The sequence below is a fragment of the Tupaia chinensis genome, unplaced genomic scaffold (assembly GCF_000334495.1).
Source record: "Tupaia chinensis unplaced genomic scaffold, TupChi_1.0 Scaffold000226_1, whole genome shotgun sequence".
NCBI lineage: Eukaryota > Metazoa > Chordata > Mammalia > Scandentia > Tupaiidae > Tupaia > Tupaia belangeri.
In genome coordinates, this window is record NW_006159701.1 from 6,163,853 (window position 1) to 6,176,873 (window position 13,021).

General features: G+C 43.8%; 1 protein-coding gene across 3 annotated transcripts in view; it reads left to right on the forward strand.

The window, feature by feature from the left end:
- Nucleotides 1-13,021, forward strand: part of RNF185 (ring finger protein 185) — a 46,891-nt gene that overhangs the window by 21,766 nt on the left and 12,104 nt on the right. For 2 of the 3 annotated variants that reach the window (XM_006147947.2, XM_006147948.3), the window contains exons 2-5: nt 3,037-3,260; nt 6,930-6,948; nt 8,915-9,027; nt 10,560-10,614. In XM_006147947.2, coding sequence (XP_006148009.1) covers nt 3,085-3,260; nt 6,930-6,948; nt 8,915-9,027; nt 10,560-10,614 — 363 coding nt within the window. In that variant the 5' untranslated portion in view covers nt 3,037-3,084. Of the gene's footprint in view, nt 1-532; nt 672-3,036; nt 3,261-6,929; nt 6,949-8,914; nt 9,028-10,559; nt 10,615-13,021 lie in introns of those variants that run through there. The other variant, XM_006147949.3, reaches the window with a different exon arrangement.

Consider the following 13,021-nt stretch of genomic DNA (forward strand, 5'->3'; position numbering starts at 1 on the left):
AATATACCTATCCTCTGTGTTTTCTATGAACAGGTAATTTATCTTAGAGTCTTGATTAGAATCTAAGTTTCAAGACAAAAAATTTTTTGTAAAAGCTTCCTTGTTGATGCTGTATACATCCTATTGCATCACATCTGTAGGCTACCTTTAAGTTTGATAGGTGAATCTGACTTTATTGATCATCTTTCCACATCTGTGTACCTAGTTCATCATTTAAAAAGATATATATATGTATTTATTAAATACATAAGGGTCAGGACTTAGGGTACTTGAACTGAAATGGGGAAGAGAGGCCTTAGTGCAGCCCTCAAAAGCAGGCTTCACCAAGACAAAAAGAGCAGATGTAAGTGGAGAGAAGGGAACCTGGGTGGGGGGAAGGTCTTGGAGCCAAGGCCAGCAAGGCACTGGTGCTGCCAGCAGCCAGCCGCCCTTCTGGGACATTACGTAAAATGATGTAACTGAGTGAAAAGTGGTGGTGAGCCGGCCTCCTCTCCCTGCTCAAGTCACTGAGCCGCTGTCGTGGTGAGGGATGTTCATGAGCCTGGAGCTCTGAGTCCACGGTGTGAAGGAAGGAAGGTTTCTTAGTCTAAGAAGACTGCAGCTTTGTGGTCCTTATCTCCTTGTACTTTGGAAGTTGAAATAAATCGGCGTGGTCTTCAGGTGCTCCTGCGGTGAGTTCTTATAGCTGCCTGTTTTGGAGATGTGGGTGAGATAACCTGAGCAGCACAGTCTAAGAGCTGGAAAGGGGCCCCTGCGAGACCATGTAGTCCAGTGCCTCATTTTATAGATGAAAACACTATGACCAGGAGAAAGGGAGGGAGTTTCCCAAAACTATCTAGCAAGCTGGATAATGGCCTGAGACCAGCAACCAAGCCTCTAGTTCTGCCTAGAGGCCGAACAGTAGTGTGTTTGTGCTGGCATTTAGTGGCCAGCCTGGTCTGTGGTGATACGGTGGTTTCAACACAAAAAGGTGTCACAAGTCTCAGCTCCGGACTGAGACTGGTAGCCAGCCAGTATGTCCTGCTTAGAAGGCTATGAGGGAGAGCCAGGTCAAGCTCTGATTCTTTTTTAAAAATAGGTATTTTGGTCTAAAGTTAAAATAATTTTTTTTCCAAGCGAAAGGTACCCACATGCTGCAACCCTGCTCTAGCCTAGCCTTTCAACCATCCAGGGTCACAGATATACATGGGCATATGCTGAGTGTCCAGGTTGGTGGGATCTGAATTCAGGTCTCCCATGTGGCTCCAGCATCATGCAGCGGTGCCCTGTGCCACTGCAAATGGGTCTCTTAACAGATACATTTTAAAAAATAATGATTTAACTTTATTTATTATTATTATTATTAAGTTTGACCATAGAGAGAAAGTGAGAAAGTAAGCCACCAGGTCAAGGACTCGAACTATGGTTGGCCATGTACGAGTCCAGTGCCTCAAACACCACACTACCTGCCTGTTCCCTCTTGACAGATTGTTAATGTACACCCAGAATTCTGGGTATCCCTTAGTATTGGTTTCCTCTTCCTTATTCAGCTCCTGCCTGGGTTCGAACCTTTGACGTAGAGGTGTTAGTCGATAGTAGTGTGTTTGTACTGGCATTTGGTGGCCAGCTTGGCCTGTGGTGATGCAGTGGTTTCAACACAAAAAGATGTCGCAAATCTCCATCTCAGCTCCACATTAGTCAGGGAGCTTAAGCTAACTCAAGCTACATTTTCCTGAAGAGATTGGACCAGATAAAGATTGTCCAAAGCATAGTATGAGTGTGTCAGATGATTTCAGGTAGCATGAGGATAAGCACATTTTTCTCCATTAGGTGTATATTTATCTTTCATTTATGGTTAGTAATAACTGATTTTCCACTTACAGAACTGATGTAACCTCTTATTTAATTGTATTAAAGTTTACACAAAATATGGTAGATGGTGTTTCAACAAAGCAGAAGGAGAATGAAACATGTTAGAGTGTGGAGGCCTTGGTCCATATGACCTTTCTGGTCCTCCCTAACTTCCCAATCTTTCACAGTTACGAGAATTTCTTTATATTCTGTCATGTATCGATCACAACCTTCCTGCCTGAGGAGATTCACCCACCAATATAGATACTGCCCAAAGTTAGAGGACAGCCTGAATGTTTAATAGATCCTAATCGTTAATTAGTAAATGAATTAGTGAATTTAAAAATATACATTTGTCTAATTTTATTTATTCATTTATTTTAATTTGACCAGAGAGAGAGAGGAGAAAATATGAAAGCAAGCCACCACGTTCAGAACTCAAACCGTGATTGGCCACATAGAAATGTCCAGCACCTTAACCACCATGCCACCTGCTGGCCCCTGAATTAGTGAATTTAAAATATCTTTCCACTGGGACCAGCAGTTGGCGTAATGGCTATGTCACTGGACTCCCATGTAGTCGACCTTGGTTTGCGTCCTGGACCCGGTGGCTTAGACTCACGCCGGGCTCGTGTGTGTGTGCGTGCCCAAGATCCTGAGAGGAGAATGGAGGAGAAGGGACTATGGTGTGGCCATCCCCCCAGGGGAGTTATTTCTTGCTTTCTGTCTCTTTGTCTCTCTGTCTTTCTGGCAAGTGCATGCACCCTATAGCAAGAAAAAAAAAAAAAACACACATGCCTGGCGTGAGTTTTAAGTCACCGGGTCTGGGACGTGAACCACGGTCGATTACATGGGAGTCCAGCGACATAGCCATTACGCTAACTGCTGGTCCCTCCTCTATCTTTCTATCTTTAGTTGAACATATACTTATCATCTGGGTTGATTACCATGGGAGAATGAACTCGTACTTTTCCATTCTATTAACTTTTTGAAGTACTCTCATGTGTTCTGGGTCATGTTCATTGATGTTCTGAGTCATTGCCCTCTGGGTGGTACCCCAGTGTCATCCTTGGCAGCCATCTGGGAGGTCTGCTCAGGGTTTCAGTCATAACCAGCCCCTGGAACTGAGAAAAGATGGGAGTGTTGGCATGGAAGTTGGGGCAGCGGGATGCAGAAATGGGCAATGAAGGGCTCTCTATCTTACAGGATTTCCCTGAGGAGAATCTTCACTGAGACCTTAGCTGACAGCCAAGGATGGCGAGCAAGGGGCCCTCGGCCTCTGCATCCCCTGAGAATTCCAGTGCAGGGGGTGCCAGCGGAAGCAGCAACGGCACTGGGGAGAGTGGAGGGCAGGACAGCACCTTTGAGTGCAACATCTGCCTGGATACAGCCAAGGATGCTGTCATCAGCCTGTGTGGCCACCTCTTCTGGTCAGTACCCCTGCTGTTGCTTCACAAGACACATTGCCAAGTTGGGAAGCCTGTGGCCCTGGGCAGGTTTGGAGCAGAAACTTCCTGCCCGCTTTAGGTTCTGATACACTCAGATCCAACGAGCAGCAGACCTGAATTCCCATCCTGGCTCTGCCACTGAGAAACTGACTGACTTTGGGCAGATCTTGTCCACCCTGGGCTCCTTCGCTCCATCTCTAAAGTAATAGCACACACCACTTAGTGAGCACTTACTACAGGCCATGTGCTGTGATGAGTCTAATCACAGGATTTGTGGTTTGTTATGAGTAAGGACTGTGGAGCCAGGTCCTTTAGAATTTGTTTGCCTTTTTCTGAATTTTGATTGCCACTTGCCTACTGAATGACGTCGGACAAGGTGCTTATACACTGCCTCATTTTACAGAATTGTTTAGGAGCATTAAATGACTCGGAATGTGTAAAAGGCTTAATTTGCAGTAAATATTGTGTGTTAGCTATAACCATAATAATTGTTTTATTTTACGTACTTGTATGTATATAAAACTGGAGTGGCCAGTGTCTATTCCAGCCTTGATGGTTACAGAAGCCTCTCCTGGCTCAGAGGACCTGGGTGAATATTGAATTTTTTCGTTGGTGGTATTTTTTTGTTTTTGTTTTTTCCTCTTGAGGTTTTCATTTTGGTTTGGTTTTTTTTTTTTTTTTTGAGAGGTTTTTGCTTTAGGGTGTGTGCACTTGCCAGAAAGACAGAGAGACAGAAAGAGACAGAAAGCGAGAAGTCACCCCCCAGGGAGATGGCCACGCCGCAATCCCTTCTCCTCCATTCTCTTCTCAGGATCTTGGGCACACATACACACGAGCCCGGCATGAGTTCAAGCCGCCAGGCCTGGGACTCAAGCCACAGTTGACTATGTGGGAATCCAGCAACATAGCCATTACACCATCTGCTGGTTCTGAGATTTTTAAACTATTATTTTTTAAGAATTATTTATTTAATTTTATTGATTTTAATTTGACCAGAGAGAGGGAGAGAGAAAGAAAGTGAGAGAGCAAGCCACCAGGTCCGGGATTCAAATGGCAGTTGGCCATGTGGGAATGTCCAGCACCTTAACCACTATGCCACCTGCTGAGATTTTTTTTTAAAGAGATTTTTGCTACTGTGCATGTGCACTTGCCAGAGAGGCAGAGACAGAAACTGAGATCACCCCCCACGGGGGATGACCATGCCGCAATCCCTTCTCCTCCAGTCTCCTCTTGTGATTTTGGGCACGCATGTACACGCCCCAGTGTGAGTTTCAAACCACCAGCTCCAGGACTTGAACCATGGTTGACCATGTGGGAGTCCAGCAACATAACTATTACACCATCTGCTGATCCCTCCTCTTGAGATTTTAAGCTAAATTTCAAAGGTTAGTTTGAGTAAGTAGTGGGTGCTCTCCACTCGGTTAAGAATGGTGTCTCAACGTTGACATCAGTCAAATGTGAGACATGTGTAGTGTCCAGGGAAGATTGTGTATCTGTTTTGTGAAGCTAAACTGTGGTTTGGGAATATGGAAAGTACCAGGTAAGATGAAGGGTTTGTGGGCCAGTCCCCATGGCCTGAGGGCTAAGGGAATTGGATTCCACATGAGCAACCACATGGTTCAAATCCCAGACCTGGCACCTTGAAAACTATGCCAGGCATATGTATGTGCATGCCCCAAATATTGATCAGATAGAGAAATGGAGGAAAGGGGCTGTGATAGGACCGTGCCCCCCTGGGGGTGCTTGTCCCTCCTTTCCCTCTGTCTCTCTGGTAAGTAAAAACACCTCTGGCTTATTAAAAAACAAAAAATAAACAAACATGAGGGTATATGCCACCCCACGGCAGATCATGCTTAACTGAAAGTAATAGAGCTAATGAATATTTTTGAGCAGAGAGACATTGTGAAGAAAGGGTTTTTTGAGCAATAGGAGAGTTTAAGTTGACAACAGGGTAAAAGATAAATGTATTGGTGAATGAATAGAATGGAACAGAGATTTTCGTTCTAGAGGTTCTTGTGCTAATTGCCGTTTTATGTAGAAACTGTTGTGATCAGCTCTTTCCTAGAAATTGGAAATACTTTAGGGTATAATAAAACCAGGATTTGAAATGACAAAATTAAGAGGAGGCAGAATACCATTGGAAAGAATACAAACTCTAAGATAAATAGATTCTTGCAGTCTGGATGTTGTCTTCCCAGGCAAACCTGCGGTCTTCTCTACGTCAGTTTCCTCCTCTGTAAAATGGGGATAATTGTACCCCCTTGTTGGTTAATATGACTATCCAGTGATGTTAGCACATGAAAAACTATTCGGCCTCAGCCTAGTGCACAGTAGTTGTTTAATAAGTGGGAGGAATCACCATCATTTTTATAACCCTGAAACTTTTTTTGAGGCTCATTCAGTCAGTCCTACTTCCCCACAGCCTTTGAGGGAAGTTACCAGAGGAAATCTGCCATGATTTGGAGTGCTCTCCACTCACTTTACAATGGGTCTCAAGGTTAATGTCAGTCAGATGTGAGGTCTCTGTTGGTTCTAAGGAAGAATGTGTATTTGGTTCGTGAAGCTGAACTCTGATTCAGGAATTGGAAAAGGAACTATCCTCCTAAGTCCAAGGATTACTCAGCTGAAGAAGACAGATGGTGTGTGGGGAGCAGAAGCCAACTCTGCACTTTCCACTGTCCTAGTACATAATCGGTGCAGAGTGGGTATTTGTTAAATGAGTGAAAGAAAGAAAAACTGACAATCTGGAGTTGAGTAACTTCCTTCAACTCTGTGAATGTCATTTTTTACATTCAATGCTGGGTGGCAGAAAGGCTGTGAACTAGCAGACAGGAGACTTATTTTTTAGTCCTGATGCAAATCTTTATTTCTTATTTCTGAGCCTTGATTTTTGTACCCTCATAAGAAAAATTAGAGATTGGACAGCTACTCTCTAAACTGAAGGTACCCCTTCTGCTGAGTAACATCCCCATTTTTCTATTATTTAAAGATGTTTTAGAGGAAATTTGAACTTTTAATCTCCTTCGTGCCAACAGAGTTTTCGAAGTTGAGAACAGCCTGAAGATTCTGTTAAACTGGAACTGGACTACCTGGGTACCCACATATCCCTGGGTGCCTGAGGAAGCCCTAAGCCCACACGCATGTGCACATGTGTGCAAATGCCCCCATGAGTTTTTCTGCACCAGAGAATCTTTATCGTTTGTCGGGTTCCTTCAGAGGCTATAACCTTTCAGTGCCTGAGAAAGCCCTAAGCCCACGTGCATGGGCACATGCGTGCAAATGCTACCCCATGAGTTTTTCTGCACCAGAGAATCTTTATCGTTTGTCGGGTTCCTTCAGAGGCTATAACCTTTCAGAAGTTAATGTAGAGAAGCTGGGTCTGTGTGGTCTGGGTCCTGGGGGTCAACACGTGTAGTGGGATCCCAGAGGCATAGGCCAGGGTCTTCATTGCATCATTTTCCCCGTAATTTTAGCCTAGTCTTTTCTGATTTTTGACACCAGTAGTCCCCACAGAACCTCGGTATAGCGCAGCAGCCAGTTTTCCCATACAGCTGCTGCCGCCCCCGTCAAGTGTTTCTGCTAATGAAAGCATTCTTCTTCCTTTCCCCCTTTCTCCTCCTCCGTGACTGGTTGCCTTGGGGACTCTGGCAGTTGGCCGTGTTTACATCAGGTAAGATGCATTTCATTTTACTTTGTCTTTCATCAGCTGTGGTTGCACAAGACAGCGCTGTTCTCTGGAGACTGCTGTCAGAAGCTGCAATCTCCCCTGCTTGTGGGCTCATTTGCTTGCTTACCCCCAACCCTCCTTACAGATTTGCCTACTGACAGGCACTTGATGAAATAAGGCATCAGTGTTGTACTTGGGGGTAGCCTTGCCTATGCCACCAATAGCTTTTGTGACCTTGGCAGGCCACCACCGCTCTGGATCTCGATTTATTTGTAAATTGGGTTGGATTTGATAGTATGTTAGGTCCTTTTATTTTTGAGATTCTGCCTCTACAAAAAGTACCTCATCCTATTGCCAATTCCCCCAACCCTTAAAAATCTTGAAAATGTTCAGAGAAAACTTATATCAGTAGAGAACTTTTATGAGGACAAAAACATCTGTTTTCTTAGCATGAGCTTATTATGTAGACCAGTTAGTATAGTCTAAGATCCAGTATGCCCATTTGATGAGATAGAGCTGGACCTGGACAGTCACTGCCACCTGTCACCGTGGTACTCAGCAGTAGAGCAGCACACTCGTAAATGACTTAGGAATAAGAGGGAGGGCAGAGGTTCCAGACTGCTGGAGTCTCAGACTCTGGATGAGAGAAAGGGTTGCACATTCTGACCCCAGTGGAGCGTGGTAGAACACATTGACTGTGAGTTTATGAAGAGCGTATAATATGTATATTTTGGAACCATCAACAGAGGTAAAGTAGGATGTAAAGTCATTAAATGCTGCTGTTTTCTCAGCCCTGAGGTCCTAGATTCACATTTATATATATATTTTTAAAGAATTAATTTACTTATTTTAATTTGACCAGTGAGGGACAGAGCAAAAGAGAGAGAGAAAGAAAAAAAAAGTGTGAGAGAGAAAGGAAGAAGCAAAGCCACCAGGTCTGGGACTCAAACCGCTGTCGGTCTGTGGGAGTCCAGTGCCCTGAACCACTGTACTACCTGCCGGCCCTAGATTCACATTTATATAATAGACTTCATACCATTGGGTCTAAAGGTGCAGTTTGAGAAAAGTTAACTGATGCCTATAAAGACATTTACAGGTGACATTCTTTTAGCATTTTTACTTTGAAATAATGAAAGTTAAAATTTTTTAATAAGGGACCAACAGATAGCATAATGGTTATGTCACTAGACCCTCACATAGTTGACCATGGTATGAGTCCCGGACCTGGTGTCCTAAGACTCACAGCAGGCATGTGTGCATGTGTGCCCCAGATCCTGAGAGAAGAATGGAGGAGAAGGGATTGTGGCATGGCCATCCCACATAGAGGGGGATTCCTTGCTTTCTGTCTCTGTCTCTCTTTGTTTCTCCAGCAAGCACACATGCCCTATTACAAAAATCTCTTTAAAAAAATAATAAAATGTTTTTTTTAATATAACAGGGAAAGGGCCTAGGAAATGCAAAGCAAGATTCTGAGATCAATGAATCAACATTTAAAAAAATTAAGCAAGTTCAGATAATGAGCAAATAGTAAGTCACCAGAGAATGAACAGCTTACGTCCACATGCTTGTGTCTCAGATACACAGTTGCTGAAGAAATACTATAAAACAAGAAATCACAGAAAGAAAAATATGACTGACAGGATAATATAGTTGATCCTCTGGGACAATGTAGATCTGAAGTTCATTATACCCACCCTTGATAGCCCCGGGCTTGCAGTTCCTTCCTACTGTGTTGCTAGGAGCCCCTAGAGAAAAACAAAGCATGAAAAAGCCTGTTTAATGACGGTAGTATTTAAAGGCAATTTTGATTTCACATTAGTAAATATTTACTGCATGGGAAGAGCATGAATTAGAGAATTAGGTTCCTTGAGGTGTTTCCCAGTTTGAGGCCTCTGATGTGTATTATCTTGCTGTTCTCACTGTCCTCTCTATGGTGGACCACTCATGCGTTTTTCTCTTGTTATTGCAGTGGTTGGAAACAAGACCTAACAGACAGGTGTGTCCAGTTTGCAAAGCTGGTATCAGCCGAGACAAGGTCATCCCACTCTACGGCAGGGGCAGCACTGGGCAACAGGATCCCAGGTGAGGACTTGGAGTGCCTCTCACACTCCTCTCCTTAGCCACAAATGTATTTCCATTCAACATTCCCTCACCTCACCCTTTACTTTAGTGCTTGATTATCGCCTTGGCGTTGAGACATTCTGACCCAAATGGGAGTAAGCCAGGGAGTAGAACTACCACTTGCTGGGCTGTATACGGATACCCACTGAGTGTCGTCTGCTAGTGGGCAGGCAGCGTGTGGGGCCTGGTGATCCAGCAGTGTACAAGACATCACAATTGCAAGTGTACAGAGCACTGTGAAGAAGCACTTCCTGCAGCCCAGGAGTAAGATGTATGGCAGGAGAGATTCCAGGGAATAGGATTGCTATAGCAGTGATGTATAAAGTATCAGAGGAGAGGAAACGGGGGGTCTGAGTGGCTCTGTAGAGTTAGAGAGTTCTAGAAATGGCAGTGGTCGGTGGGTGCAGCATTATACAAACACAAGTACAGCACCCTGCAACATCTCTGGAAGCATCACTTACCTTCTCCTATCCCACCCCAGCATATCCTGTGCACTAGACATATTTAATTTTTCTTAAAGGGACTTGCCTCTTGACATTCACCAGCCTTTACTCTCTCCTCTGCCTCTTCTGCCTTTCCCAGTCCCTTTCAAACCACCTCCACCTCTGCTTTCTTCTCTAATTTTTGCTCCTCTTCTATGAGTAGCCCCAAAATCACCTTGAAATGTCTGTCTTCCCCATATTAGTTGCTCTCACCCCTCTTCCCACCACAGACTTATTAAAGGAGTCCCTTCCTGCACTGTATTATGATTGGTTTTATCTCCCTTGAAACCATGCATACCTCAAGAGTAGGAAATATTTCCAGTCTTAGTATTGGTTGCATTCTGCATAGTACCTGCTGTGTAATAAGCCTTCAGGTGAGCATCTGTGGAATGAATGATGAGGTGAAGTGGGTGGAGACCCATAGGCTAGAAAATAGCATGGTTGTGGAGCAACTAGGTGATGTGGGGGGTTAAGGGAGCTGAATGCCACATGGCCAACTATACAGTTTGAGTTTTGAATCCAGCGTGAAAACACACTGGGTGTGTATGCATGGCCAAAATCCTGAAAAGAGAGTGGGAAAGGGATTATGATGTGGCCATTCCCCCTTGGTGGGAAAGGTTGATTTCTCACTTTCTCTCTTTCTAGAGAGTGCATGTGCACTATAGAAAATTAAAAAAGGGTACTTGCCCAAGAGGTGAAGTTACTTTGGACACATCAGAGAGAACCTGAATTCTAGCCCTCTCTACTTACAAGCTACCCTGTTTGGGCCCATGACCCTGGTGTCATCCAGGCCCAGGGAAGGCATCTGTCTGTCATTCATAACCAGACTGGATCCGGGTCTCTGTGAGAGGAGTAGATTATCTCATAACAAGCCAATTTAATTTGGCATAATTCATATACTGGGTAGGAAAGAAGGCTGTAGTCCTGATCCTGTTGGTGAAGAGCTAATCTTCCCAGGGTGCAACTCAAAGCATTTTGTAATAAGCATATTTTACATCATTTCTGTTTCAGAGAGAAGACCCCTCCCCGTCCTCAAGGACAGAGACCAGAGCCAGAGAACAGAGGGGTGAGAAACATTCTAGGACAAACTTCTATAGAAATGAGTCTGTGTTTTGAGAAGTTGCCTTTTTTCTTTTCCTTCCATTTTTGTCTTCCATTAGACATACAAAGAGATCGAGAGAAATATAGCAACCCCAATAAGGTCTTGACAATAGTGATCCACCCCCCAGCTTCATCCAGCCCCAGATCATGGGCCCACATGTACCTAGCACAGTCAGGGAAATCTACAGACTTAAACTCAGAACCTTTCTAGGTAGTTAAGCCTCCAGAGCATTGAATTTGTTTTTTGTTTTTTGGTGTTTTGTTGTTGTTGTTGTTTTGGAGAGGTTTTTTGCTATGGGGCATGTGCGCTTGCCAGAAGGACAGAGAGAGAGAGAGAGACAGAAAGTGAGAAATCACCACTGCACCCCACCCCCACCCCCCCGGGGAGGATGGCCATGCCGCAATCCCTTCTCCATTCTCCTCTCAGGATCTTGGGCATGCACACACACGTGCCTGGTGTGAGTTTAAGCCACCAGGTTCAGGACTTGAACTGCGCTCAACTACATGGGAGTCCAGCGACATAGCTATTACGCTATCTGCTGGTCCCCAAGCATTGAACTTGACCACTGTGCCACTATTTGCCCCCTCCCTATTGGCCATACAGTTTTGCATCTTGATTATAAAAGTGAGGGAAAACTTGTAAAATACAAAAAGAAAAAGGAGAAGAATTGCGTATAACTACATCATGCAAAAAGAACTACCTGAAACATTTTGGTCTCTTCTTTTCTTCTGTTTTTCTAAAATTATATAATATACATGCAAATTTTATGTAATCTATTTGTATATATTTTATAGGTCTGTGTATACATTTAGAAATATATTTTTAAATACGCGGTTTCTGGTTTTTTTAGCCCTATGTTAAAATTTCACTCATTTATAGATACTCAGTATCCTCTGTGTGCTGGGCATTATTCTGGGTAGTGATGATAGATCAGTAAGCATAGCTAGTGGAGTTCGCACTCTCATAGTGGAAGACTTTCAAAAATATATCTTGAGATTTTTTTTTTAATTAATTTTTTTTCCAATTTGCTATAGAGCATGTGCCTATAAGACAGAGAGAAAGAAAGGGTAAGAGAGCAAGCCGCCAGGCCCAGGACACGAACTGCAGTTGGCCATGTGGGTGTCCAGTGCCCCAACCGCCATGCAATCTGCTGGCCCCTATCTTGAGATTTTTATATGCCTATAATATTTTTTAAATTTTATTTATTCATTCATTTATTTTTTTAGTTTGACCAGAGAGAGACAGAGGTTGAGAGTGAGAAAGAGAGGAAGTGAGAAAGCAAGCCACCAGATTCACGACTTGAACCCTGGTTGACCATGTGGAAGTGTCCAGCGCCTTAACCACCACGCCACCTGCTGGTCCCTATATGCCAATAATATTTAACTTTTGTTTAATGTTCAGTTGTGTGGACTTAATGTAGCTTATTTAACTGATCCCTTGTTAGACATTAAGCTGTTCGCTTTTCTTTTTCCTTTTTTTAAAGCATTATTTATTTAGGTTTTTTTTTTCTCTTTGATTTGCTATAGGGCACATGTGCTCACCAGAGAGAGAGAAAGAGAAAGAGAGAAACTGAGAAAGCAAGCCACCAGGTCCAGGACTCAAATTGCAGTGGGAGTCCAGTGCCCATGTGGAAGTCCAGTGCCCCAGTATGCTACCTGCTGGACCCTGCTTAATTTTTTCTATTTTAAAAATACCCAGATGAACATAGAAGTTTTTGAGAAAATTTACTATTATTAGGCTAAATTCTTAGAATAACAGGCTCAAAGATTGTGCACATTTAGGGTCCAACAGGTGGCATGGTGGTTAAGGTGTTGGACTCCCACATGGCTGACAGTGGTTTGAGTCTTGGACCTAAACACTTGAAAATCACGCCAGGCATGTGTGTACGCATGCTCAAAATCCTAAGAGGAGAATGGAAAAGAAGGGATTGCAGCATGGCCATCCCCCCCCAGGAGAGGGTGATTTCTCACTTTCCTTTTCTCTGTCTCTTTCTAGCGCACGCATCTGTGACAAAAACCTTTAAAAAAAAAGTCCACATTTAAATTGTTTAGAAAAGACAATTTCTGGGGTCACAGAGTGGCACAGTGGCAAAATGTGCTGCTCTTTGAAGCAGTCCTAGGTGGGCAGGTTCAAGTCTGAAGACCTCCCTGAATATGCCGGGTATGCACATGTCTGTAATCTCGGGATCTGAGGCTGAGGATGAATTTCAGCATTGAGATCCCGTTGGGAGTGCTTTCTCTGTTTTTCTCTGTCTCTCTAGTTCATGGAAGAAATAAAATTTTGTTTGGGGGGGAGGTTTTTGCTATAGGGTACATGTGCTCACCAGAAAGACAGAGACAGAGAGATAGAAAATGAGAAATCACCCCCCAGG